At 44.6% G+C, this 25,854-nt stretch overlaps 1 protein-coding gene across 19 annotated transcripts in view; it reads left to right on the top strand.

Annotated features, from left to right (window-relative positions):
• LOC144495111 (microtubule-associated serine/threonine-protein kinase 4-like) overlaps positions 1–25,854 on the top strand; it is a 462,554-nt gene that overhangs the window by 394,669 nt on the left and 42,031 nt on the right. For all 19 annotated transcript variants that reach the window (XM_078215011.1, XM_078215009.1, XM_078215010.1 and 16 more), the window contains 7 exons: positions 7,892–7,993; positions 8,391–8,523; positions 10,380–10,447; positions 18,975–19,060; positions 19,504–19,712; positions 19,841–19,979; positions 24,269–24,401. In XM_078215011.1, the coding sequence (XP_078071137.1) occupies positions 7,892–7,993; positions 8,391–8,523; positions 10,380–10,447; positions 18,975–19,060; positions 19,504–19,712; positions 19,841–19,979; positions 24,269–24,401 (870 nt within the window). The remainder of the gene's footprint in view (positions 1–7,891; positions 7,994–8,390; positions 8,524–10,379; positions 10,448–18,974; positions 19,061–19,503; positions 19,713–19,840; positions 19,980–24,268; positions 24,402–25,854) is intronic.

Genomic DNA, 25,854 nt, shown 5'->3' with positions numbered 1-25,854 from the left:
TCAGATAGGGCATTCCATATTCTGGCAACTGAGTCTGAATATTTCTCCTCCTCTCCCCTCTAGAAATGCTCTTTTGAACATATCGCCTCTGATTTCAAGAAGAAATTAGATATAGCTCTTGGGACTAAAGGAATCAAGGGATATGGGAGGAAGGCGGGATCAGGATATTGAATTCGATGATCAGCCATGATGATAATGAATGGCGGAGCAGACTCAAAGGGCCGAATGGCCTATTCCTGCTTCCAGTTTCTATGTTTCTAAACTGAATACTTTCTTCACCCTATGCTCTATCAAAACCTCTCATGCTCTTAAGAACCCCTATTAGGGGTTGGATTTTACAAATCCCCTCCCTACCCCCACCCCAATGCGAGTTTTCAACGGGGGGGGGTTGGGATTCAATGGGTGGAAAGCCCACCACCTTCCCGTCCAACTCCTGAGCTTGCCCGATAAAATGTTAGGTGGACAGGTGCCAAAATCAGCAGCTCACCCCCGTGGATTTTAAATGAAGGTTGACGGAGCTTGTTAACAGCAAGGCAATTGATCTGTACAATACGCTGCCCGTGCCATAATGTGGTCAGCTTGGGCAGACATGGGCAGGTTCTTCTTTAAAAGTTCAGTGAAGGAAGGGAGGGCACATCATTTGAGGAGATGCCCTTTGTGCATTGGGGCATTCCACCCACCTTTCCCACTTTGTTCCTCCCCGCCTAACATCCAAAACATGCCCTGCCACCCCTCTCATTCCATAACCCCCTCTCAGGCTGCCTAATCCCTCCCTGTCCAAGACCCCTGACATACCTGGGTACCATAGCTACCTGCCTCATGGGCAGAAGTGCCCCCCGCCCCCCCATGCTGGATAGCATTTGGTGTATAAAGTTCGACTTAGGATCAAATGCAATGCCGAGATTCAAGGGAAGCTTTATATCAACTGAATTGAGTTTGATACAGTTTATTGTTGAAAGTTACGTTGAAAGCATGGGCCAGAATTTCTGGTCTTGCTCATAGTCAGAAATATCACGGGCAGGGTGGACATTTGGAGAGTCAACCAAAACCAGAAGTCCATTGAATCCCGGTCAGTATCTTTACAGAATTGTTAATTCCAGAATGGGATTGAGCCATGAACATGTGATCACAGAGAGGCTTAGATGTTTGTTTGAGAACTTAACCTTTTCCTGAGTCATAAATGGACGTGCAATAGCAACTGTTGTCTTTCCAGACAGGGAAAAGGTGAGGGTAAATGAACTGAAATGGCAGCTTGGCTCAGTGGCAGCGCTCTGGAGTCAAAGGTTCAAACCCCACTCCAAGGACTTGGTTCCATAATCTCGTCTTGGTCCATCAATCACAGTACTGAAGCGATGATGCAGTTGGAAATGTCATCTTTCAAAGGAGACCAAGACTCCACCTACCCCCTCAGGTCGATGCAAAAGATGGCATTGTCCAAAGGCTGAGATGTTCTTTTGACTTCTTGACCAATGTTTATCCCTTAACTAACATCATTAAAACACCTTGCTGTGTGCACAAGTAAACTGCTACAAAATTAATTCATTGCCTGTGACATAATTTTGCTTCATCCCCAGGTAGTGAAAGGTGCTAGATAAATGCAAAGACCTTCTTTCTTTTAAGGAAGGGAAGAGAATGAATAGCTTCCAGCGATTTTTATCATAGAATCATAGAAACCCTACAGTACAGAAAGAGGCCATTCGGCCCGTCGAGTCTGCACCGACCACAATCCCACCCAGGCTCTACCCCCATATCCCTACATAGTTACCCACTAATCCCTCTAACCTACGCATCTCAGGACACTAAGGGCAATTTTGAGCATGGCCAATCAACCTAACCCACTGAACATTTGGACTGTGGGAGGAAACCGGAGCACACGGAGGAAACCCACGTAGACACGAGGAGAATGTGCAAACTCCACACAGACAGTGACCCAAGCCGGGAATCGAACCCAGGTCCCTGGAGCTGTGAAGCAGCAGTGCTAACCACTGTGCTACCGTGCCGCTTATTTTACTAAGCTTTTTTGTTGGGCAGCTTTTAAGACGATTGCAGATTTTTAACTTGCAATTTGTGGGGCAGTTTCTTTTGCTTTAAGAAACCAGGGTGTTTTAGGTGGATTGGCCGTGCTAAATTCTCCTTCAGTGTACCCGAACAGACGCCAGAGTGTGGCGGCTAGAGGATTTTCACAGTAACGTCATTGCAGTGTGAATGTAAGCCTACTTGTGACTAATAAATATACTTTACTTTTTTTTTACTGTCCCCTTTTTTCACTGTTCTAGTGCGAAAAGTAGAAACGCGAATGACTTCAGTTTTCTATTTGATGCCTACAGCAGAAACCTGACCAATCAGGGACTGCCCATAATGAAGCTCATTTGACGCTTTTCGAGTGACTTAGCCATTTACCTCGTTAAGTAACGACACCAGATATTTAATCCAGCTGTGGAGAGCAGAAAACTGTAGGAAATAAAGGAGAGCATCAAATTGTGCGTCCCAAATAAATGACGGGTTCAAATTCCGATTCTTGAAGCACTAATTTACCAACGTGGACTCAGGCTTTTGTCTTTGTATGTGGAATCAGCCACTGAACATAAAAATCAGGCACAAAAAGATTATCTACTTCTGTTTTTTAAAATGTGTGCATTTGCCTGCTTGTGTAGACTGACTTTGATTTTTATTTTTAAAATTTCATTTATTTGTTCTTATTTTTGACTTGAAAGAGTGAAGTCTTGAGATTTTTTGATTTGTCCTGGGAGAGCTGGATAGCACGTTTAGCCTTTTCAGCAGTTTGCTGTGTATCTGCTTGAAGAATTTCTAAGTGGAGACAACCTGTATTTACGTAGCACCTTTAACAAAATTAAAGAGCAGCAGTTTGCACACTGATAATTTTTGACAATGATATTTGTCGATATGAGTACTGCACTCCAGGATTGCCTATTTCCACTAACACTCGATCAGTTAATTGAGAAATTGCAATAGACTGATAGGACGGTTGTAGCACAGAAGGTGGCCACTTGGCCCATCACGCCTGTTCTGGTCCTCTGAAGGACCAATTCACCTTGCTCCCCTGACTTTTCCCTGCAGTCCTGAAAATCTTTCCTTTTCAGATTATGATGCATTGGGAGGAATAATAACCAGACTAATAATTATGGAAGTTAATAGTGGCCATATCATATTACGTAACAATGACCAGTAAAAGACTTAAAAACAAAAAAAAAAATATATATATATACATATTATCCTGTACACAGTTAGCTAACAAGCTGCTTCACAAAGACGGTTCATCCAGATAAGAAGGGGGGAGAGAAGCCTGGGGAAAGGCCATTAAGGCAGATGTTAGGATGATTTGTGTTTACAACTGTCCTTCCAGATAGGAAGAGGGGAAGATAAAGAAGTCTTAGCCTGGGGAAAGGCCATTAAGACAGACATTGGGTTGATTTGTTTTCTAACATCCAGACACAGCTGGGGTGTTTAAAGATAGTTGAGAGAATACCCAATTGATGCAATTAAAAATCTCACGCTGATTGAATATTATAATTAAGCAAGCATAAGGTGATTGTGATTGGTTTCAATAACTGAATGACGTAAACTTAATCAATAACTCGGAGCGGATGGCGATAATTCCTATATTGTGATTCGTATATGCTAATTACTCATAATCGAATTTGAAACTATAACTGCTTGTGGATTCCTGAATTCTGGGCTCTAGCTAGTTACTGGCACTGCCTGTGACTTTCCAGGAACCTCGCTATGTAACTTGATTGAAACCGCTGTTTAAGAGAGCTCTGTGACTTGGTCTGGTTATTTGAAGGGTAAAGTTGTGATCAATTAAAAGGCTGACATCAAAGGCCACAACAATGCATAATGAAGCTTTCCTGTGAACCCAAAGAAGAAAAGCATTAACCCAGCAGCAGTGAAGTCAGGGATGGGGTGAGGGAGAGTTGGGTTGGGGGGGGAGGGGAGGAGTTTGAAGTCTCTGTTACTGACACTTTAATAGTCTATCTAATTGACATTGCATTGTAAGAATATCAGGTCTTTTTTCAAAAGAAGATTTGTTAATGGGTGTTTTTGTTTTCTTCGCAGTTCCACTCTTGCCATTGTCATTATATGACTCATTGGTTATGTACATAGTGCATATTGGGTAAATGAACATGGAAGGGGCATGAGTTACGTTGAGTTGGCGTGGGCAATATCAGGGGGAGTGCCTGGGTGCATTAGCTGAATTGAGTTTCATGGAGAATATAAGGAACCATGGGCATGACTGGGAATGAGTTGAGAAGGAAGAAGCATGGGTAAGACTTTTTGAATTTGCCTTTCAAAAGGTTCCTGAATTCTGACTATGGTTCATGACTCCACTGAGAGGCTGTGAAGCACAAGCGGTGGATAAACTGATCTGACACCATGAAAATTAAGAGGTGTTAAGAGACGCCTACCCACACAATGGAGCTGGTCAGGTCAGGAGTGCAGGGTGTGGGCTCACTAGCCACACCCTTAACCTGCACTGGCAGCAAGTATTGGAACTGGGAATGGGAGCAGGAATTGCCGAACCCAATCATGCCAACTATTTTTAAATGGCTCCAGGCTTTAGTCTCTGGTTTCAACTTATCTTCCCGTTTCCCCTAAGTTTTATTGCCCAATATTACCATTGTTTGAGTGGAAAACAGCCCCTCTTGACACTGTCCTCTTGATGCTCATAGAAACTCCACATTGCTTCTATTTTTTTAGTCTGCGTGAAGACTAAGATTCATCTAGGCTGCGTGTTGTGACTTTGCTACACTAAAACTCTGCCACAGAGATAAAAGTTACACTGGTTAAATAACTTGAAGAAACTCTAAATTGTACTGTTGTGGCATTAAACTCAAGAGTTTGTTCTGATTAGACCAAAAGTTTAGAAGGGATGTGCGAGGCAAGTTTTTTTTACACAGAGGGTGGTGAATGTCTGGAACGCGCTGCCCAGGGAGGTGGTGGGAGCAGGTACGATAGCAGCATTTAAGGGGCAATTAGACGAATACATGAATAGGATGGGAATGGAAGGATACGGACTCCGTAAGTGCATATGGTTTTACTTTAGGCAGGGTGTCATGATCAGCGGAGGCTTGGAGGGCCAAAGGGCCTGTTCCTGTGCTGTACTGTTCTTTGTTCTAAATGATTGAAATAATGCTCTCACCCCAAAGACTGATGTGTAGAGGTACATATTCTGCAAGTGAGAGGGAGAAAGATGGTCCCTAGTGACTCTGGCTAAATCGTTTGAAAGTTTGCTCTACCACTTAGTGCCACTCTGAGGAGAACTGTGAAGAGGATGTTTAAAAGTCAGAAACCGTGTGACAAGGTGATTTTGTGTAGTATTTGAACAGTTGTGCTTTGCAAGGTGAAATACAGAGCAATGTACCTCACAATTTATTGTTTTCCTTCAAAGTGTTTTTGCACATCTCGACAGAAGTGTTAGAATGAGTGGAAAATGGAAGAGCTGACAAAAATAGTGACATTGTGAGATGTGGTATTGACATCTTACAATCCAGGAATGAAGGGTTTGTCACATGAGGAGCAGTTGAGGAATCTGGGTCTATACTCGATGGAGTTTCAAAGGATGGGGGGGGACCTAATTAAAACTTAGAATACTGAGAGGCCTAGAAAGAGTGGACGTGGAGAGGATGTTTCCACGAGGGGGAGAGATTGGAACTCGAGGGCACAACCTCAGAGTTAAGGGACGCTTCTTGAAAACTGAGATGAGGAGGAGTTTCTTCAGCTAGAGAGTGGTGAATCTGTGGAACTCATTGCCACAGAGAGCTATGGAGACAAGGTCATTGAGTGTCTTTAAGACAGAGATAGATAGGTTCTTGATCAATAAGGGGATCGAGGGTTACGGGGAGAAGGCAGGAGAATGGGGATGAGAATCATATCAGCCATGAATGAATGGTGGAGTAGACTCGATGGGCCGAATGGCTTAATTCTGCTCCTGTATCTTATGGTCTTACAATCTTGATTGTTGCGAAAGTGCTGTCAGTATCACAAGGGAGCTTGAAATGGTTCATTCGCAACGAAAACCGATTTTGCTCAAACTGGTGGATTTAACTTTTGCCCTTTCCCACTTCTTTTTACTTCCAACATCTCAGTGATATTGTCGTGGAGACTTCCTTTCGTGTATTACACATTTTTAAAAAAGTAACAGTGATTATTGACTAAGTCAGCTGTGAAATTTTTGCATTACTGCTCCTGCTCATTAGTAAGTTGGTATTTTTGTACCCAACAAGGTGTAAACGTACAATGTAGGAGCAGGAGCAGGCTCCTCGAGCCTCCTCCACCATTCAATAAGATCGTATTGTATCCTCAATTGCACATTCTTGCCCACCTCGCCTCCCCGATAACCTTTCACCCCTTTGCTTATCAAGAATCTATCAAGGGCTGCCTTAAAAATATTCAAAAACTCTGCTTCTGTCATCTTTTAAGGAAGAGAGTTCCAAAGACTCACGACCCTCGGAGAAAATATTTCTTCATCTCTGTCTTAAATGGGCCACCCCTTATTTTTAAGCAGTGGCCGTTATGTGGCAACAGCAGTTATTCTGAAAATAATGAAATACTATTGCAAGTAGCTGTTCCAGTAACATCTTTTTACTGAAATAAGGTGCTACCCTAGTCGGGGGTAGAAAAAAAGGCTATCTGTTCTATTGGTTCTTGGTTTACCTGTACCAGTGCAGAAGCATAGATTCACCAGAATGATAACTGGGCTCTTGAGGGTTAAATTACACAGCTAGGATTGTATTCCCTGGAATTTAGGAGGTTTAGGAATGATCCAATTGAGGTATTTGAGATATTGTAGGGAACTGATTGGATAGATAGAACCAGCATATTTCCTCTGATTGGGGAATCTGGAACTCAGGAATCATGCGCCGGAACTCTACCATCGGAGCGGGTGAGGGTCTAACAACGGAAATCTCTGTTGACCTCGGGCGGGAATTTCTGGTCTCACCCGAGCGAGAACATAAAATCCTGCCCAGTGCCTAAGAATTGGAACCAGATCTTTTCGGAGTGAAATTAGGAAACGCCTCGACGTGCAAAGGGTGATAGCAGATTGGAGCTCTTCTCCACAAAGAACAGTCGAATCTCGATCGGAACCTGTGTGGCGCGATTGGTGCTGCTTCTGTCTGTGAGCCAGGAGGCCCCGGGTTTGAGTTCCACTCCAGTCCCACAGAAGAACCCAGCCATTGGTGTAGGGAAGATTCGGCCTGTATCAGTGCGGGTCTCCGGTCTGGACAAATGGCAAGTGATAATGGCAGGAAGGAGGGTGGGGTGGGGGGCATCCATCTGCAAATACCACCCATCAAATCCAAAAGATGATGATTGATGTGAAGGGCATTGTGGTGACTTCATGGAGCATGGGAAAAACTGGGAGAGAGAGACTGAGAGCAGCTGATCCGGGCGAGATTAGTCCCTCATTTAAAATCTGAGATTGATACATTTTAGTTAACCGAATGCGTTAAGCAAAATGGGACAGACATGCATGGAGTTAGGTCATCAGATCAGCCATGAATTTACTGAATATTGGAATAGGTTCAAGGGGCTAAGTATCCTACCTCTGTTTTTATAACTGACTTATGCCATCAGCCCCATCTGCCAGATATTGTATTTAATAGTGTTCAAACATAATGCTAATCAGGTTTCTGAGCCTCATGTCTTTAATGATCTTTATAGTGGAATGAATGTCAATGCAAACAGTCGTAATTTACCTTTTAATGCAGGGAAATTGCTTCGGAGGTCTTTTAAATGGATGGATTAAACACTGAAAACGCTTGGTTGAATTTAGAAAATATTTTATTTTAAATAGTTTTGTTTCGGTGATGATCCACACATGCACTGATTATTAACGCGTTGTACTCCTTATTGCTTTTCCCACGTCTAGGCTCACAAACGTTCGGAAAGTAATGAATTGGCGGTCATCGATCAGCTGGTCAGGAAATTACTGATCATCATTGCTCGGCCGGCCCGACTGCTGGAATGCCTCGTGAGTCTCTTTCTGCAACAAGGAAAAGATATGTGTGCGGAATGGACAGAGTCATAATATACATAAGCTGAAGCGATGCTTCACACTCTAAACCAAGTTAATACGCTGTCATGAGAGCATGTGGAGCATTTAAAAAACATTGTGTGGGGAGGGGGTTGCAGACATACATTGGAGACAGCTGATTTGCAATGCCGTGTTCGTTCAACATTGATACGCAAGAGAAATGCTTTGAGTTTATGATTTAATATATTTATTGCCCTGGAGGATTTCCTTTTGAGGCACGGTGACATTTTTGGGATCTTTTCCCAATAAACTTTACACAGAGGAGTAAACTTGCAATATTCAAAACAATTAAAGTGTTGACTGAGGTATTTTTTTTTTCTAAACGTCGTTCCAGGAATTTGATCCTGAAGAGTTCTATCACTTGTTAGAAGCAGCAGAAGGACATGCTAAAGAAGGAGAAGGCATTAAGTCGGATATTCCCCGTTATATCATCAGTCAGCTGGGCCTTACTAGGGATCCCTTAGAGGGTGAGTGCCATTGTTAACTGTGCTATGCGCAAAGGACGTTTTACCTTCTCAAGCACTTAGTCAAGTGTGGAATGAATATTAAAGGGATGGGTAGCGAGGGCATTATGCTTCTGGTACATCTAGGTAAAACTTGTTTCCAGCACATCTTAATAGTGACTTAAATTTGATGAAGGTAAAATATCTTCCATTGAAATGGTTGCATTTTTAACATGATCCTTATGAACGTTATTGAAACTTTGTTTTCCGGTGCTTTTCTCGTAGTCATTCATGAAAGTTTTGAGTTAGAAATCGTTGATCTGTTAGTCAAAAATACTTTGATTTTAGCACTTTGGGATCTTGCTATGCTAGAGGGTTTCTTTTAAAGCACAATGAGATTTTTGGGATGCTCTTCCAATAACTATATGGCCGGGATTCTCTGACCTCGTCCACGGCTGGGATTCTCCGGTCCCGCTGCTGTGAATGGAGATTTGACTGAGCGCGAATTCTCCATTTTTGCTGGCAGCAGAGGGATATCGGCATCAGAGAATTTCCGCCTATGTATGTCTTGGGTATAAAAAAATCTTAATTGTACATCTGCCATAGCCACTTCCCACTATAAAATATCATTTGCCGAAAGTGCCATTGAACCGAATGCATTAATTTTGCAGTTGATGTATCCAAGTGTGAATGTATTTTTTAAAAAAAAGCCGAGGAAGCATTATTTAGTCACCTTCCTATTGAGATGTGGAAAAATTAGCATATAATTAATAACTGAAGCACTCTTCTGACATGGATTATGCATTAGGAAACTGAACGTGTTATTTAAAGCCTCCTTATGCTGGCTCAGGTAGCATGCATCTGCTCTACATAATTTGTGTTCTTGCCCCTGCTCATTTGGCACAGTATGACCATCAGTAGCACTCATTCTTCCTTGCCTTGCTGCTCTATTAAACCCCAAATGCAGCAGCAGTTGCACATTATAAACAGCCATTAAAAAGGCATTTGAGCATCTAATTGGAACCCATATAATTAAACAAATGTTTCTGTTTCTGGTTCTCTTGCATCTCTCGCAAATTGTGCGATCCGAAGTGCGCGAAATTCTTTAAGGCGCTTTAGCCGTTTGAATAGTCTACGGATTTTCTTTTTAAACATCAGTTGTTCTTACATGTCGCACACTTTCTCACGCTGTAGTCTGAGCTACTGCTGGGAGACGGTGCCGAACAAATTCAACTTTTTTCTCCCGATGACAATTAAAAAAACATAGATTTGTAACCTATTAGGCACCAGTGGCTGCGTCGCAGATGGGTTCTCCAGGAGGAAGTTTTCTCATTGTGTTAGTATCAGCAGTCTTTGTATCATGGGCCTTGAGAAATGGTTTACTTGGGCATAAAGGACAGATGCTCCGCTGGTTCACAAATGCGTTAAAAGTCTCAACAGGCATTGTTAGCGACTTCATTTACCCACTGTTCAGTCTGAGGATTGTATTAGTTCCCAACAACTGCTCTTGAGTTGTGACACAATTTAAAGGTCTAGGATAATTAGTGTAATAGGGGAAAACGATCCCAGACAGAGCAGAGTGAATCCAGATTGCAGTGTCAGACACCAAGTGGAAGTTTAGAAGCCCTTTTGAAATGCTACTCGATACTGGGAAATATGAAAGGTGCTATAACTGGAATGAATGCGACAGAGAGATTAGCCAAAGTGGAATAAAGAGCATGAAGTGTCTGTGGAACCACAGTCTAGCGTTCAAGGGGAATGATGATCTGTAACAGCCGGTTTTACGATATGTATAACTTTCTGTTAATTTTATTGAGTAACCTTTCCCCTTTCAATCAACAATCATTTCCCTAATCAAAAACTTTTTTCACCCTCAAAAGAGATGGCCCAGCTGGCTAACTATGACAGTGGGACAGCCGAGACTCCTGAGACGGATGACTCAGTGGGTGTAAGTATTCTTACCATACTGCCCTTCACATATAAGTGTTTGGCATCATTTCTACCTCGTTTATCTTTAATCTGAAAGGGCGAGCAGGGGTGAGTTGAATTCATTTTTGCACTTTCTACCTGGTACTGGCAAGGTATCTAGAGGGGATGGGTGTGCAGGCAGTGCAATGTTCCTCTTGCACTATGTTTGAGGTGAGGGACGACGACAGTGTCCCTACTGATTACACCTGTGGGAAGTGCACCCATCTGCAGCTCCTCCAAAACCGTGTTAGGGAACTGGAGCTGGAGTTGGATGAACTTAGGATCATCAGGGACGCAGAGATGGCCATAGACACAAGCTTTAGGAATACAGTTACTCCGAGGATTGAAAACAGATGGGTGACGGTGAGAGGGGCTGGGAGGAAGCAGTCCGTGCAGGGATCCCCGGTGGTCGTTCCCCTTAGCAACAAGTATTCCGCTTTGGATACGGTTGAGGGGGATGACATACCAGTGGGGAGCCGCAGTGAGAGGATCTCCAGTACTGTGTCCGTCTCTGTGGCTCGGGAGGGAAAGGGGGAGAGCGGGAGGGCGATAGTTATTGGGGACTCGTTAGTTAGAGGGATAGATAGGAGGTTCTGTGGCAGCAAAAGAGACTCACGGATGGTATGTTGCCTACCGGATGCCAAGGTCCGTGATGTCTCAGACCGTGTTTTCCAGATTCTGAAGGGGGAGGGGAAACAGTCACAAGTCGTGGTGCACATTGGTACCAATGACATAGGTAAGAGAAGGGACGGGGATTTAAAGCAGGAATTTCTGGAGCTGGGCTGGAAGCTGAGAGCCAAGACGAAACATGTGGTCATCTCTGGTACGTTGCCGGTACCACGTGATAGCGAGTTGAGGAACAGGGAGAGAGTGCAGTTAAATATGTGGTTGCAGGGATGGTGTAGGAGGGAGGGTTTCAGATACGTGGATAATTGGAACACGTTCTGGGGAAGGTGGGACCTGTACAAACAGGACGGGGTGCACCTGAACCAGAGGGGCACCAATATCCTCGGAGGGAAATTTGTTACGGCTCTTCAGGGAGGTTTAAACTAATTTGTCAGGGGAGTGGGAAAGGGAGTTGTAGTCCAGAATTCAGTGAGGGTGGTGAGGTATTGGGGAAGGTATCAGGGTCAAGGGTGGGTACTGGTAGACAGGAAGGTGGATTGAAGTGTGTCTACTTCAATGCAAGGAGCATCCGGAACAAGGTAGATGAACTTGGGGCGTGGATTGGTACTTGGGACTACGATGTTGTGGCCATTACGGAGACGTGGGTAGAACAAGGACAGGAATGGTTGTTGGACGTTCCGGGGTATAGATGTTTCACTAAGTGTAGGGAAGCTGGTAAAAGAGGTGGAGGAGTGGCATTGTTAATCAAGGATAGTTTAACGGCTGCGGAAAGGCACTTCGTGGGGGATCTGCACACTGAGGTAATATGGGCTGAAGTTAGAAATAGGAAAGGAGCGGTCACGTTGCTAGGAGTTTACTATAGGCCCCCAAATAGTAATAGAGATGTGGAGGAAGAAATTGCTAAGCAGATTATGGATATGTGTGGGGGTCACAGGGTAGTTGTCATGGGGGACTTTAACTTTCCAAATATTGATTGGAACCTTTGTAGGTCAAATAGTTTGGATGGGGCAGTTTTTGTGCAGTGTGTGCGGGAGGGTTTCCTGACACAATATGTGGATGGGCCGACTAGAGGTGAGGCCACATTGGATTTGGTACTGGGAAATGAACCGGGCCAAGTGTTAGATTTGGTTGTGGGAGAGCAATTTGGAGATAGTGACCACAATTCGGTGTCTTTTGTTATTGCAATGGAGAGGGATAGGGCCGTACGGCAGGGCAAGGTTTACAATTGGGGGAGGGGTAATTATGATGCGATTAGGCAAGAATTAGGGGGCATAAGTTGGGAACAGAAACTGTCAGAGAAAGGAACTAATGAAAAGTGGAACTTTTTCAAGGAACAAATACTGGATGTCCTTGATAGGTATGTTCCTGTCAGGCAGGGAGGAAGTGGCCGAGTGAGGGAACCATGGTTCACAAAAGAGGTGGAATGTCTTGTGAAAAGGAAGAGGGAAGCTTATGTAGGGATGAGGAAACAAGGTTCAGATGGCTCGATTGAGGGTTACAAGTTAGCAAGGAATGAGCTGAAAAAGGGGCTTAGGAGAGCTAGGAGGGGACATGAGAAGTCCTTGGCGGGTCGGATCAAGGAAAACCCCAAGGCTTTTTACTCTTATGTGAGGAATAAAAGAATGACCAGGGTGAGGTTAGGGCCGGTCAAGGACAGTAGTGGGAACTTGTGTATGGAGTCAGTAGAGATAGGCGAGGTGATGAATGAATACTTTTCTTCAGTGTTCACCAAGGAGAGGGGCCATGTTTTTGAGGAAGAGAAGGTGTTACAGGGTAATAGGCTGGAGGAAATAGATGTTCGGAGGGAGGATGTCTTGGCAGTTTTGAATAAACTGAAGGTCGATAAGTCCCCTGGGCCTGATGAAATGTATCCTAGGATTCTGTGGGAGGCAAGGGATGAGATTGCAGAGCCTTTGGCGTTGATCTTTGGGTCCTCGCTGTCCACGGGGATGGTGCCAGAGGACTGGAGAATGGCGAATGTTGTTCCTCTGTTTAAGAAAGGGAATAGAAATGACCCTGGTAATTATAGGCCGGTTAGTCTTACTTCGGTGGTTGGTAAATTGATGGAAAGGGTCCTTAGGGATGGGATTTACGACCATTTAGAAAGATGCGGATTAATCCGAGATAGTCAGCACGGATTCGTGAAGGGCAAGTCGTGCCTCACAAATTTGATAGAATTTTTTGAGGAGGTAACTAAGTGTGTTGATGAAGGTAGGGCAGTTGATGTCATATACATGGATTTTAGTAAGGCGTTTGATAAGGTCCCCCATGGTCGGCTTATGATGAAAGTGAGGAGGTGTGGGATAGAGGGAAAGTTGGCCGATTGGATAGGTAACTGGCTGTCTGACCGAAGACAGAGGGTGGTGGTGGATGGAAAATTTTCGGATTGGAGGCAGGTTGCTAGCGGTGTGCCGCAGGGATCAGTGCTTGGTCCTCTGCTCTTTGTGATTTTTATTAATGACTTAGACGAGGGGGCTGAAGGGTGGATCAGTAAATTTGCTGATGACACCAAGATTGGTGGAGTAGTGGATGAGGTGGAGGGCTGTTGTAGGCTGCAAAGAGACATAGATAGGATGCAAAGCTGGGCTGAAAAATGGCAAATGGAGTTTAACCCTGATAAATGTGAGGTGATTCATTTTGGTAGGACAAATTTAAATGTGGATTACAGGGTCAAAGGTAGGGTTCTGAAGACTGTGGAGGAACAGAGAGATCTTGGGGTCCATATCCACAGATCTCTAAAGGTTGCCAGTCAAGTGGATAGAGCTGTGAAGAAGGCCTATAGTGTGTTAGCTTTTATTAACAGGGGGTTGGAGTTTAAGAGCCGTGGGGTTATGCTGCAACTGTACAGGACCTTGGTGAGACCACATTTGGAATATTGTGTGCAGTTCTGGTCACCTCACTATAAGAAGGATGTGGAAGCGCTGGAAAGAGTGCAGAGGAGATTTACCAGGATGCTGCCTGGTTTGGAGGGTAGGTCATATGAGGAAAGGTTGAGGGAGCTAGGGCTGTTCTCTCTGGAGCGGAGGAGGCTGAGGGGAGACTTAATAGAGGTGTATAAAATGATGAAGGGGATAGATAGAGTGAACGTTCAAAGACTATTTCCTCGGGTGGATGGAGCTATTACAAGGGGGCATAACTATAGGGTTCGTGGTGGGAGATACAGGACGGATATCAGAGGTAGGTTCTTTACGCAGAGAGTGGTTGGGGTGTGGAATGGACTGCCTGCAGTGATAGTGGAGTCAGACACTTTAGAAACATTTAAGCGGTTATTGGATAGGCACATGGAGCACACCAGGATGATAGGGAGTGGGATAGCTTGATCTTGGTTTCAGATAAAGCTCGGCACAACATCGTGGGCCGAAGGGCCTGTTCTGTGCTGTACTGTTCTATGTTCTATTAATACCTCCATATCTCTCAGACTTACCTGGATAGTCACATGAGCAGCCTGGGAATGGAGGGATACAAACGATTGGTCTAGTTGGACCAAGGAGCGGCACAGGCTTGGAGGGCCGAAGGGCCTGTTTCCTGTGCTGTACTGTTCTTTGTTCTTTGGAGATTGTCCATTGAAAATCTCTTGTCAACATAACTTGTGAAGTTATTCAAGTTTTGAAGTGGTTAGTCTTAGCAACTTGGCTACAGTTTTGCCGCACCAGGTGAGATTAGGATGCATCGTTACCTGAACCTTTCAGAATATTGCGTCTGCTCCGCCATTCGATCATGGCTGATATGTTTCTCAGCCCCATTCTCCTGCCTTTTCCCCGTAACCTTTGATCCCCTTACCGATCAAGAACCCATCCCTGTCTTAGATACACTCAATGACTTGGTCTCCACAGCCTTTTATGGCAATGAATTCCAAAGATTCGCCACCCTCTGGCTGAAGAAATTCCTCCTCCTTGGGGTGGCACAGTGGTTAGCACTGCTGCCTCACAGCGCCAGGGAGCCGGGTTCGATTCCCGGCTTGGGTCACCTTCTGTGCAGAGTCTGCGTGTTCTCCCCGTGTCTGCGTGGGTTTCCTCCGGGTGCTCCTGTTTCCTCCCGTAGCCTGAAAGACGTGCTGGTTGTGTGCATTGGCCATGCTAAATTCTCCCTCAGTGTACCCGAACAGGCGCCAGAGTGTGGTGACTAGGGGATTTTCACAGTAACTTCATTGCAGTGTTAATGTAAGCCTACTCGTGACTAATCTCCGTTTTAAAGGATCCCTTTACTCTGAGGCTGTGCCTCTCCTACTAATGGAAACATGTTCTCCATGTGTACTCTATCCATGGGTGTTAGGTTGTTACTACTACCAAAGCTATGAGTGGCTGGAAACTTCAAAGCCAGAATCCACGGTGCAGGAACTCATCTCTGCTTTTGGGCAGCAAGGTGTCAGATACGTGTAGCAGGATTTTCCCTGTGGGCTTAGAACCCTGTTGCTGGGTTGGAATAAGGATCAGACACGCAGACTGCATGGGAAACATTCAGTTGTTGTGAATCTCGACAGGACTGCCTGCAGCTGCTGCAGCACCCAGAAAGACAGGGAAAATCTCAGTTGGATTCCTTTAATTGACCTAATGTAACCCTCAAATAAACTGTGTTATCTAACCCATCTCCTTAAAAATGGCCAGGGGTGGGCTGGCACAGGGAAAGGCCCAGGTTGGCTGTGCTAGTTTCATTTTCCAATCCCCGGCCTCAGAAGGATTGTATAATCAAATCCTTGGAAACTTCAACACCAGTTTTAGTCCCAAAAATTATACCGTTGAGATATCCACACAGATCGAATTTCTGTTACCTGATGCTCCCCACATAGGGAGGCATTCCAGTAGCCTGTTCCCAAAGGGTTTAGATGCTGATTGGTAATAGCTAAAACATAGAGAAGCCAAAGTGTGCACAGGGATGTTCGTCTGTTCAACCATCCAAATCCATGTAGTTTGTCCAGGACAAAGGACCCATAAGCCAGGTCATGTTAAGTCTGACGAAGGGTCATCCAGACTCGAAACGTTGGCTGCACTCTCTCTCCACAGATGCTGTCAGACCTGCTGAGATTCTCTAGCATTTTCTGTTTTTGTTTCAGGTTCCAGCGTCCACAGTATTTTGCATTTTAAGTCTGTTGGGTTGCTGAGTTCCTAGAGCCAAGTGGTGAGGATTTATGTCCATTGTAATATTAATGAATCAGGCTGGCTGGTCAACTTAACAACAGCCCTGTGGGGAACTGCAGACTTGTCTGATTCAGATATCAAATTATCAAGCCTGCCACAAGAGAGTTGATTGATTTCCATCCAGCAGTGCCCCGTATACATTCTCAGAACCGTTTTAAAGACCTTGTTTACCCCCTCAGCAAATTAGTCACTAAAATCTTCATAATGAGTAAAACTTGGGTAAACCTTTATTTATATACTTTGTTGAAAAAAAGACTGTATAGATGTCCTCAACTCCTGTCAACCTAATAATAGTGAGGAATTGTTGTTTAAAAATTGATTGTCCTCTTGTGGCAGCGGGGGGTGGGAGGTGTGGGTGCTGGGGAGATGGAAGCCACACTAACCTTAATTAGATCCTTATGTGGCTCAACTAAGTTTATTTATTAGTGTCACAAGTTGGCTTACATTAACACCGCAATGAAGTTACTGTGAAAATCCCCCGAGTCGCCACACTCCAGCGCCTGTTCGGGTACACTGAGGGAGAATTTAGCATGGCCAATGCACCTAACCAGCAGTCGTTGGACTGTGGGAGGAAACCGGAGCACCCGGAGGAAAGCCACGCAGACACGGGGAAAATGTGCAAATTCCGCACAGACAGTGACCCAAGCCGGGAATCGAACCTGGGTCCCTGGCGCTGTGAGGCAGCAGTGCTAACCACTGTGCCACCCTACTGGCTGCCCAGTGGGTCTTTGCTTTGGTTCCCACCACTAGTAATATGCCATTGATAACATGCCATTGCAGGAAAGGACATCGGACTTGGCTCACAACACCAACCCCACCATGTTATCAACTCTCCCACCTCCCAGTCCATCCCCAAAAGACTGGGAAAATTCAGCCCTCTATGTCAAACTTGCTCCAACCAAAGAGATGCACAAGCAATTCTTTTCCATGTTGATGCCTATCTCAGTGTCTCTGATGCCACATATAAAATTTATATCCACTTTGCCATGAAGTTGCTATTAACAACAGATTTGGGTGTTCTGATTGGGCTTTTGCCAACAAGGTTTAAAGCAACCCCTTCCAAGGCATCAGGGCTTCCAAATGGGAAGTGCAAACACAACGAGAACTAAGTTTCTTACAGTTTCTAAGGTCCGATTGATCGACCTGCATGTGGACTCGAGTGTGTTCCTTCCTTTCCACAGAACCGATATCCCTTGTCTTGATGAGCACACAGAAAAATTTGGAAAGCAGTTTTAGAATCATAGAATCCCTACAGTGCAGAAGGAGGCCATTTGACCCATTGAGTTCAACTGGGTTCTTCTTCAAAAATCAATGCATTCGATATTTCAAAATAAGTTAGTGTTAAATAACAAGTTATTACGTTCATCGAACAAAAGTAGCGATCATTTTCAGAATAGGGTGACACAATGGTTAGCACTGCTGCCTCACAGCGCCAAGGACCACAATCCCACCCAGGCTTTATTCCCGTAACCCCACATATTTACTCTGCTAATCCCCCTGACGTGGAGATGCCAGCATTGGACTGGGGTAAACACAGTAAGAAGTTTAACAACACCAGGTTAAAGTCCAACAGGTTTATTTGGTAGCAAATGCCACTAGCTTTCGGAGCGCTGCCCCTTCGTCAGGTCAGGTCCACCTGACGAAGGGGCAGCGCTCCGAAAACTAGTGGCCTTTGCTACCAAATAAACCTGTTGGACTTTAACCTGGTGTTGTTAAACTTCTTACTGTGAATCCCCCTGACACCAGGGTCAATTTAGCATGACCAGTCAACCTAACCTGCACATCTTTGGACTGTGGGAAGAAACCGGAGCACCCGGAGGAAACCCACGCAGACACAGGAAGAATGTGCAAATTCCGCACAGTCACCCAAGGCCGGATTTGAACCCGGGTCCTTGGCGCTGAGAGGCAGCAGTGCTAACCATTGTGCCACCGTGCCGCCCTAATCTGAAAATGATTGCTACTTTTGTTCGATGAATGTAATGAGTTGTTATTTAGAAACATAGAAAAACTACAGCACAAACAGGCCCTTCGGCCCACAAGTTGTGCCGAACACATCCCTCCCTTCTAGACCTACCTATAACCCTCCATCCTATTACGCTCCATGTACTCATCCAGGAGTCTCTTAAAAGACCCTATTGAGTTCGCCTCCACCACCACTGGTGGCAGCCGATTCCACTCGCCCACCACCCTCTGTGTGAAAAACTTACCCCTAACATCTCCCCTGTACCTACCCCCCAGCACCCTAAACCTGTGTCCTCTCATAGCAGACATTTCCACCCTGGGAAAAAGCCTCTGAGAGTCCACCCGATCTATGCCTCTCAACATCTTATACACCTCTATTAGATCTCCTCTCATCCCTCGTCTCTCCAAGGAGAAAAGACCGAGCTCCCTCAGCCTATCCTCATAAGGCATGCCACTCAATCCAGGCAACATCCTTGTAAATCTCCTCTGCACCCTTTCAATCTTTTCCACATCCTTCCTATAGTGAGGCGACCAGAACTGAGCACAGTACTCCAAGTGGAGTAACACTAACTTATTTTGAAATATCGAATGCATTGGTTTTTGAAGAAGAACCCAGTTGAAGTTGGGTGAAATTGAGTTGAAGTAATGGGTGAAAAGCTGCGACCGCTAAATATCATGTAATAACTTGGCAGGGGCAGAGGCAACTGCTATATTTCTCGGAATTTATGATTCCATAGTTCCTACACAGTGAAGTTTAAACATTAATTCTTTCCTCCTCCTCAGAGCTTTAGTCCTTCAGTTCAAGGTAAACGTAAGCCACGTGAAATTGACTTTGAAACGATGAAGTTGATCAGTAATGGAGCCTATGGGTGAGTATGAGTATAAAAGCAGTCATTAACGTACCCTGCCGACAGCAGTGAGCTATTAGCCAGAAGAAAGAGTGTGTTCATCTTATGATTCCCTAATGATTATTGTGAGTTAACACTGCACGGTATAATTAACCACATCAGTGTCACTGTTAATAGTTAAAATATTGCTCAATTTCCATCTTTAGTTGAAAATAATGGGAGTTTTGTTTTTTTTCTAAAAGCTTACCATCTGCAGCGCAGGGTTTAATTCAATGCAACGTGTCATTATTTTTGATTGAAATCTGAAGTATTCGGATGAAAAAGCAAGTGTAATGGGCCACAATCACTCGTTCTTTGATAATAGTTTCCCATACCAGGTTGAATCATCAGGCTGCCCAAATGCTAGATAATGGTATCCACTGCTGAGCACACTTGTGCACTGACTGCGCCCTCCGTTTCTCCAGAGCTGTGTATTTGGTTCGCCATAAAGAGACCAAGCAGAGATTTGCGATGAAGAAGATCAACAAGCAGAACTTGATCCTTCGAAATCAGATCCAACAGGCGTTTGTAGAAAGGGACATCCTGACGTTCGCAGAAAATCCCTTTGTCGTGAGCATGTACTGTTCCTTTGAAACCAAGCGCCATTTGTGTATGGTGATGGAGTACGTGGAAGGTACTGTACTCAATCTTAAATAAAATTGTATTTTTCATTCCCATTCTTGCTCAGCGTCACGTTCTAAGCAATCAGATAATGTTAGATTGTCTTTGGTAGGTGAAAAGTTATTTCTTGTTGCCTTCTAGGCGGAGATTGTGCAACGCTGTTGAAAAATATGGGCCCCTTACCAGTAGATATGGCAAGAATGTATTTTGCAGAGACCGTCCTTGCTTTGGAGTACCTGCACAATTATGGGATTGTACACCGAGATCTGAAACCAGATAAGTATGTATATGTAAAACATGTTGGCCTCAGATTTCAATTACTTTTCCATCAGTTAAAATTTGCAATCAAGAGCTCTACTGTTTGATCGCACATGCGGAGCCTGACTTCTGTAAACGTGTTGCTCTATGTTGTTGCACATGTATCTTCCATAAAACCTCAAAAGTGGTGCAATTTTACATGTGCTAAAATAAATGATAAAGAGCATATCTCAGGATATTAGCCCGAACATTTTGAGATTTGATGAAGACATATGTACCCTCGGTACTGCATCGTTAAAGGGTCCCCTTATGTTATTGGCTTTTAATGTGGTACACTTTTGGTTGATTTTCCTTTTAAAGACTTTGTGGTAGATCCTCTTTCTTTCAAATAGCATAAATGGCATTCATTCAAAGCCGTCATTGATTCTGGCACACCCTGGTGGATTCCACAACCTGATACATAACCCTTGCACGGGAAACGTGGCAAGGGCCTGTTGACTAGAACAAATTGACATCTTGGTAAGGCAGTTTGAGATGACTGCATTTATAATGGGTGCATATCCTCTTAGTTGTGTGAAAGCTTGTAATACCTCTTTGCAAACGTTTCCCTGACTATTCTTGTAGTGTGCAACTTTTGGAAGCTAATTAGTACCTTAATGCAAGGGAGCATTTTGAGCAAGAGCTTTTTTATTTTAATGCTGCAAAAAAGTCTTGCCTCTTTTCCAGGGATTTTCAAGGACAGGAAGGATGTGGAATTATTGAATGAGGAATGTAGAATTAATAACAAAGAACAAAGAAAATTACAGCACACAAACAGGCCCTTCGGCCCTCCAAGCCTGCACTGACCATGCTGCCCGACTTAACTAAAACTCCCCACCCTTCCGGGGACCATATCCCTCTATTCCCATCCTTTCATGTACTTGTCAAGACGCCCCTTAAAAGTCACTACCGTATCCGCTTCCACTCCCCCCCCCCCCCCCCCCCCCCCCCGGCAACAAGTTCCAGGCACCCACTACTCTGTGTAAAAAATCTGCCTCGTACATCTCCTTTAAATCTTGCCCCTTGCACCTTAAACCTGTGCCCCCTAGTAATTGACTCTTCCACCCTGGGAAAAAGCTTCTAACTATCCACTCTGTCCATGCCTCTCATAATTTTGTAGACTTCTATCAGGTCTCCCCTCAACCTCTGTCGCTCCAGTGAGAACAACGTTTCTCCAACCTCTCCTCATAGCTAATGCCCTCCATACCAGGCAACATCCTGGTAAATCTTTTCTGTACCCTCTCCAAAACCTCCACATCGTTGGTGGAAATCTGGAGAATGCTATGAAGTGGATTGCTGAACCTAAAGGCTAAACTTTGAGGAAAATGTGTCGACCTGGGCTTTTACAGTCTGGTGCAGAGCTGAATATAGAGGGGGGAGGTGAAATGTATCAGCATGCAGTGAAAAGTATTGTTTCTTGCGTGCTATGCTGTACATAGAGAAGAAAAGGAAAGGGTGCAGAATGTAGTGTTGCAGTCATAGCTAGGGTGTAGAGAAAGATTACATGGGAGGTTGGTCCATTCAAAAGTCTGATGGCAGCAGGGAAGAAGCTGTTTTCGAGTCGGTTGGTACATGACCTCAGACTTTTGTATCTTTTTCCCGATGGAAGAAGGTAAAATGGTCCATGGTGATTATGCTGGCTGTTTTTCCGAGGCAGTGGCAAGTGTAGAGTGTCAATGGATGGGAGGCTGGTTTGAGTGATGGACTGGGCTTCATTCGCGTCCTTTTGTAGTTTCTTGCGGTCTTGGACAGAGCAAAAGCCATACCAAGCTGTAATACAACCAGAAAGAATGCTTTCTGTATTGCATCTGTACTGTACTGACAGATGTCAGTATGGTTTTTATAGATAAGGAAAATTTGAAGCCACCATAGTCCTTTCGTTGGACATGGGGTTCAGGGGCCAAGAAACGCCATTTAAAATTTAAGGGTATCAAAAAAAATGAAGGAATTTGGACAACTCTTTTTTTTCAGTAGCAGTTCAATTAAACTTGTAAATAATGAAAACTGGCAGTTTCTTTTTAAATCGTGCATTTTTATTTTGTTTAGACAATTAAACAAACCATCAGGAATAATTGGCAAGACTTTTGAGAGGGTACAGAGGAGATTTACCAAAGAGGAGGTACTCCTGGGATTGTTATGGTTAAGGAAAGATTTAATGGAGGTTCAAAACTGCAAAGGGTTTTGGCAGAATACTTGGGGAGAAACTGTTTCCACTGTCAGGAGGGACAGTTACTTGAGAACACTTATTTATTTTTATTCATTCGTGGGACTGGCCAACATTTATTGCCCATCTTGTGTTGCACTTGAACTGAGTGGCTTGCTAGGCCATTTCAAAGGGCAGTTGAAAGTCAACCACATTGCGGTGGCTCTCGAGTCGCATGTAGGCCAGACCAGGTAAGGATGGCAGATTTCCTTCCCTAAAGGACATTAGTGAACCAGATGAGTTTTTACGAGAGGCGACAATGATTTCATGGTCATCAGTAGATTCTTAATTTCAGATTTCTCGATCGCTGGCCAGCCCCACGACCCCACATCGCTGGCCATGCAATCCCGCCACGGCCCAATCGCTGACCTCCCTGGATGTGTCTCGACCCCCGGCCCGCCTCGATCTCCCAATTTCCACCCCCCTCACTGGCAGCCCCAACCAATGCCCAGCTCTGATCACTGGCCTCTGTTCCTCGGTCACTCAGCCTGAATGCAGAGTGGCAGCGCAAGCCCCCACCCCCACCAATCAGCCCCAGAGGCCCTGCCTCCTTGGCACTGCTTGATGCCCAGTGGACAGTGCCACCAGGGCATTGGCACTTTGTCCTGTGGACAGTGCCAGGGGGACCCGTCTAGCAATGCTCAGGGAGCACTCTTTCCCCACCCACCCCGTGCCCGACCCTCTGGAGGACATCGATTGCCCCCCACCTTCCCCCCCCCCCCGGCAAAGTCCCGGGCCTGCTAATGATATTTAAAATATATGGTAATGAAGATTATCATCATATATGCAGCTCCGCGCCAATTTACAGCGCAGAGTTGACGGTGCCGGAATTCCAACTGCCGGAGACTCGAGCGGAGGCCATGATGCCCAGTTGGGGAGCTCACAAAATGGCCTCCGCTCGAGTCTCCCGGCCCACTGCGCTACAGAAGCAGTGCAATGGGATGGGAGAATCACCCCCAGGGAATTTGAAGGAAAGTGTGTAGAAGTCTTGAGTCTCTACAATGTAGAGAGCATGATCACACAAGTCGGTCCTGACAGAGATCACGGGTGAAAGCAAAATGCTGGAATGTTATTTTAAGGTAATTCCAGCAACTGAAAAATCCACTGGTGTTGCATAAAAGTTGAAATCCGTGAGGATCAGATCGACAAGCATGTCATAATCAAGATATGTTTGACCAGAAAGAACCTGTGGAGCTAGGTAACCTGCAGGACTTAGAGCATCAAATTCTCTGTCCTGCAGCGTGGAAAATGTGATCTAACAAGATGTTGGAATTTGTGTAAACGGATGCAAGAAGATACACTCTGCTAGAAACTCCAATTTGTATTTGCAGTCTCCCGAAACTGTAATTCTTGGCTCCATTAAGCATGTTATGGACAAATGAGTCCTATTAGCGAGCAAATCATTACAGTGAAATTCTTGTTGTTTCAGAGCTTGTGGCTTGTCTGGGGCCCTCTTTGAAACTACAGAAGGCCCACTTTTCCAATAGTTGCAAATTATTTATTTACCCTTCAGCTTTGAGGGGAACTCCAGGTGGTAGTGCTCTCATATGTCTGCTGCCCTTGTATTTCTAATGATGTGGAGTTGCCGGCATTGGACTGGGGTAGGCACAGTAAGTAGTCTCACAGCACCAAGTTAAAGTCCAATAGGTTTATTTGATAGCATGAGCTTTCGGAGCGTTGCCTCTTGAATGGCAACTCGCTTTGACTCACCTGAATAAGGGGCAATGCTCCGAAAGCTCGTGCTACCAAATAAACCTCTTGTATTTCTAGATGGTAGCAGTTGTGGGTTTGGAAGGTGCTGTCTAAGGTGCTTGTATCAATTCTAGACTTCATTTTGTGGTATTGAGTTTCGTTCCCCCCTCACCTGGTGAGAACTCCTACTGGCTTTCAGAACTGCTATCATCATGTAGTCAGTTTCCATTAGCTAGGTGCCTCTGGGTTTGATCTTGTAATAGATTAAGAACTTCCTTTCAGTTAGCTTCCAATTAAAGCTTTGTGTTTTTTTTAAAATAAAGAATTCAAATGCATTTTGGAAGGACTAATATAGATTTTTTTTAATTTCTCTGTAGCTTGCTTGTAACGTCACTGGGGCACATCAAATTGACGGATTTTGGATTGTCAAAAGTTGGACTGATGAACATGACAACTAACCTTTATGAAGGGCACATTGAGAAAGATGCCAGAGAATTCCTGGACAAGCAGGTGAGAGCCACATGGGGCTGTGCAAGGTAGTAATTGTGCTAAAGAGCATCCACGTTATCTCACCTGCTCCATATACCTGGCTGTCGGGATTAAAGCAGAAATGAGATGCAACTTCTTTTTGTTGGACGTGCCACACAAATAAACCTCCATAATTTAGAAGCAGGCAAGACATTTGTACCTCAGAGTGTTAAGCACCAAACTGATATCAGATAATTAATATGAGCAATAGATCATTTGATTGAGCACTTCATAGTATCATAGAATCTCTACTGTACAGAAAGAGGCCATTCAGCCCATCAAATCTCCACCGGCGCACCAACAAAGCATCCCAGCTAGGCCCTAACCCACACATTTTACCATGGCTAATCCACCTAACCCACACATCGTGGGGCACTAAGGGGCAATTTAGCATGGCCAATTCACCTAACTTGCACATCTTTGGAGTGTGGGCGGAAACTGGAGCACTCGGAGGAAACGCACGCAGTCACCCAAGGCTGGAATCGAACCCGGGACTCTGGCGCTGTGAGGCAGCAGTGCTAACCACTGTGCCACTGTACTGCCCCAATCTCAATGATTGCTCTGCTCATGCTTTTTAAATCTTTGTGTAAGATTTATAGTCCTTTTATTAAATCGGACTGAACTATAAGACAAATTTCTATATGTACAGACAAGTCGCCTGTGGTTGATGTCTGAACACTATTTGATCAATGATTGATGGTCACCTTTATGGAAAAAATCCACAATTTCTGTCATGAATTTTTAAATCTGCTGCAAAACTACTGCAAATAATCAGAGTTGCCTCTCACAACTCCTTTTACATTACTCACAATTTAAAAAAATTCAGTCATGGAATGTGGACATTGCTGGCTAAGACAACATTTATTGCCCATCTCTAATTGCCCTCAAGAAGGTAGAAGGTGATAGTGTTTTGCCTTCTTGAACTGCTGCAGTCTATGTGATGTAGGTACACCCACAGTGCTGTTTGGAAGGGAGTTCCAGGATTTTGACCCAGTGACAGTGAAGGACTGGCGATATATTTCCAAATCAGGATGGTGAATGGCTTTGAGGGGAACCTCCAGATGGTAGCGTTCCCATGCATCTGCTGCCTTTGTCCTTCTCGATGGTAGCAGTTATGGATTTGGAAGGTACTGTCTAAGGAACCTTGCTGAGTTCCTGCCACGCATCTTGTAGATGGTACACACTGCAGCCAACATGTGTCAGTAGTGGAGAGTGAATGTTTGTGAATGAAGTCCCAATCAAATGGCTGCTTTGTCTTGGATGGTCTCAAACTTATTGAGTTTGTTGGAGCTGCGCTCATCCAGGCAAATGGAGTAAAGGATATTGCTTCAATACAGTGCTGGTTAATTTGACAAAAATGCGAACAAACTTAAAACCCTAACATCATGGTATGCAAGGATTTGAATAGTTTCACCCTACTGATGCATCGGAAACT

This window comes from Mustelus asterias, chromosome 6 (assembly GCF_964213995.1).
Source record: "Mustelus asterias chromosome 6, sMusAst1.hap1.1, whole genome shotgun sequence".
Classification (NCBI taxonomy): Eukaryota; Metazoa; Chordata; class Chondrichthyes; order Carcharhiniformes; family Triakidae; genus Mustelus; species Mustelus asterias.
This window is presented reverse-complemented; position numbering and strand designations above follow the sequence as displayed.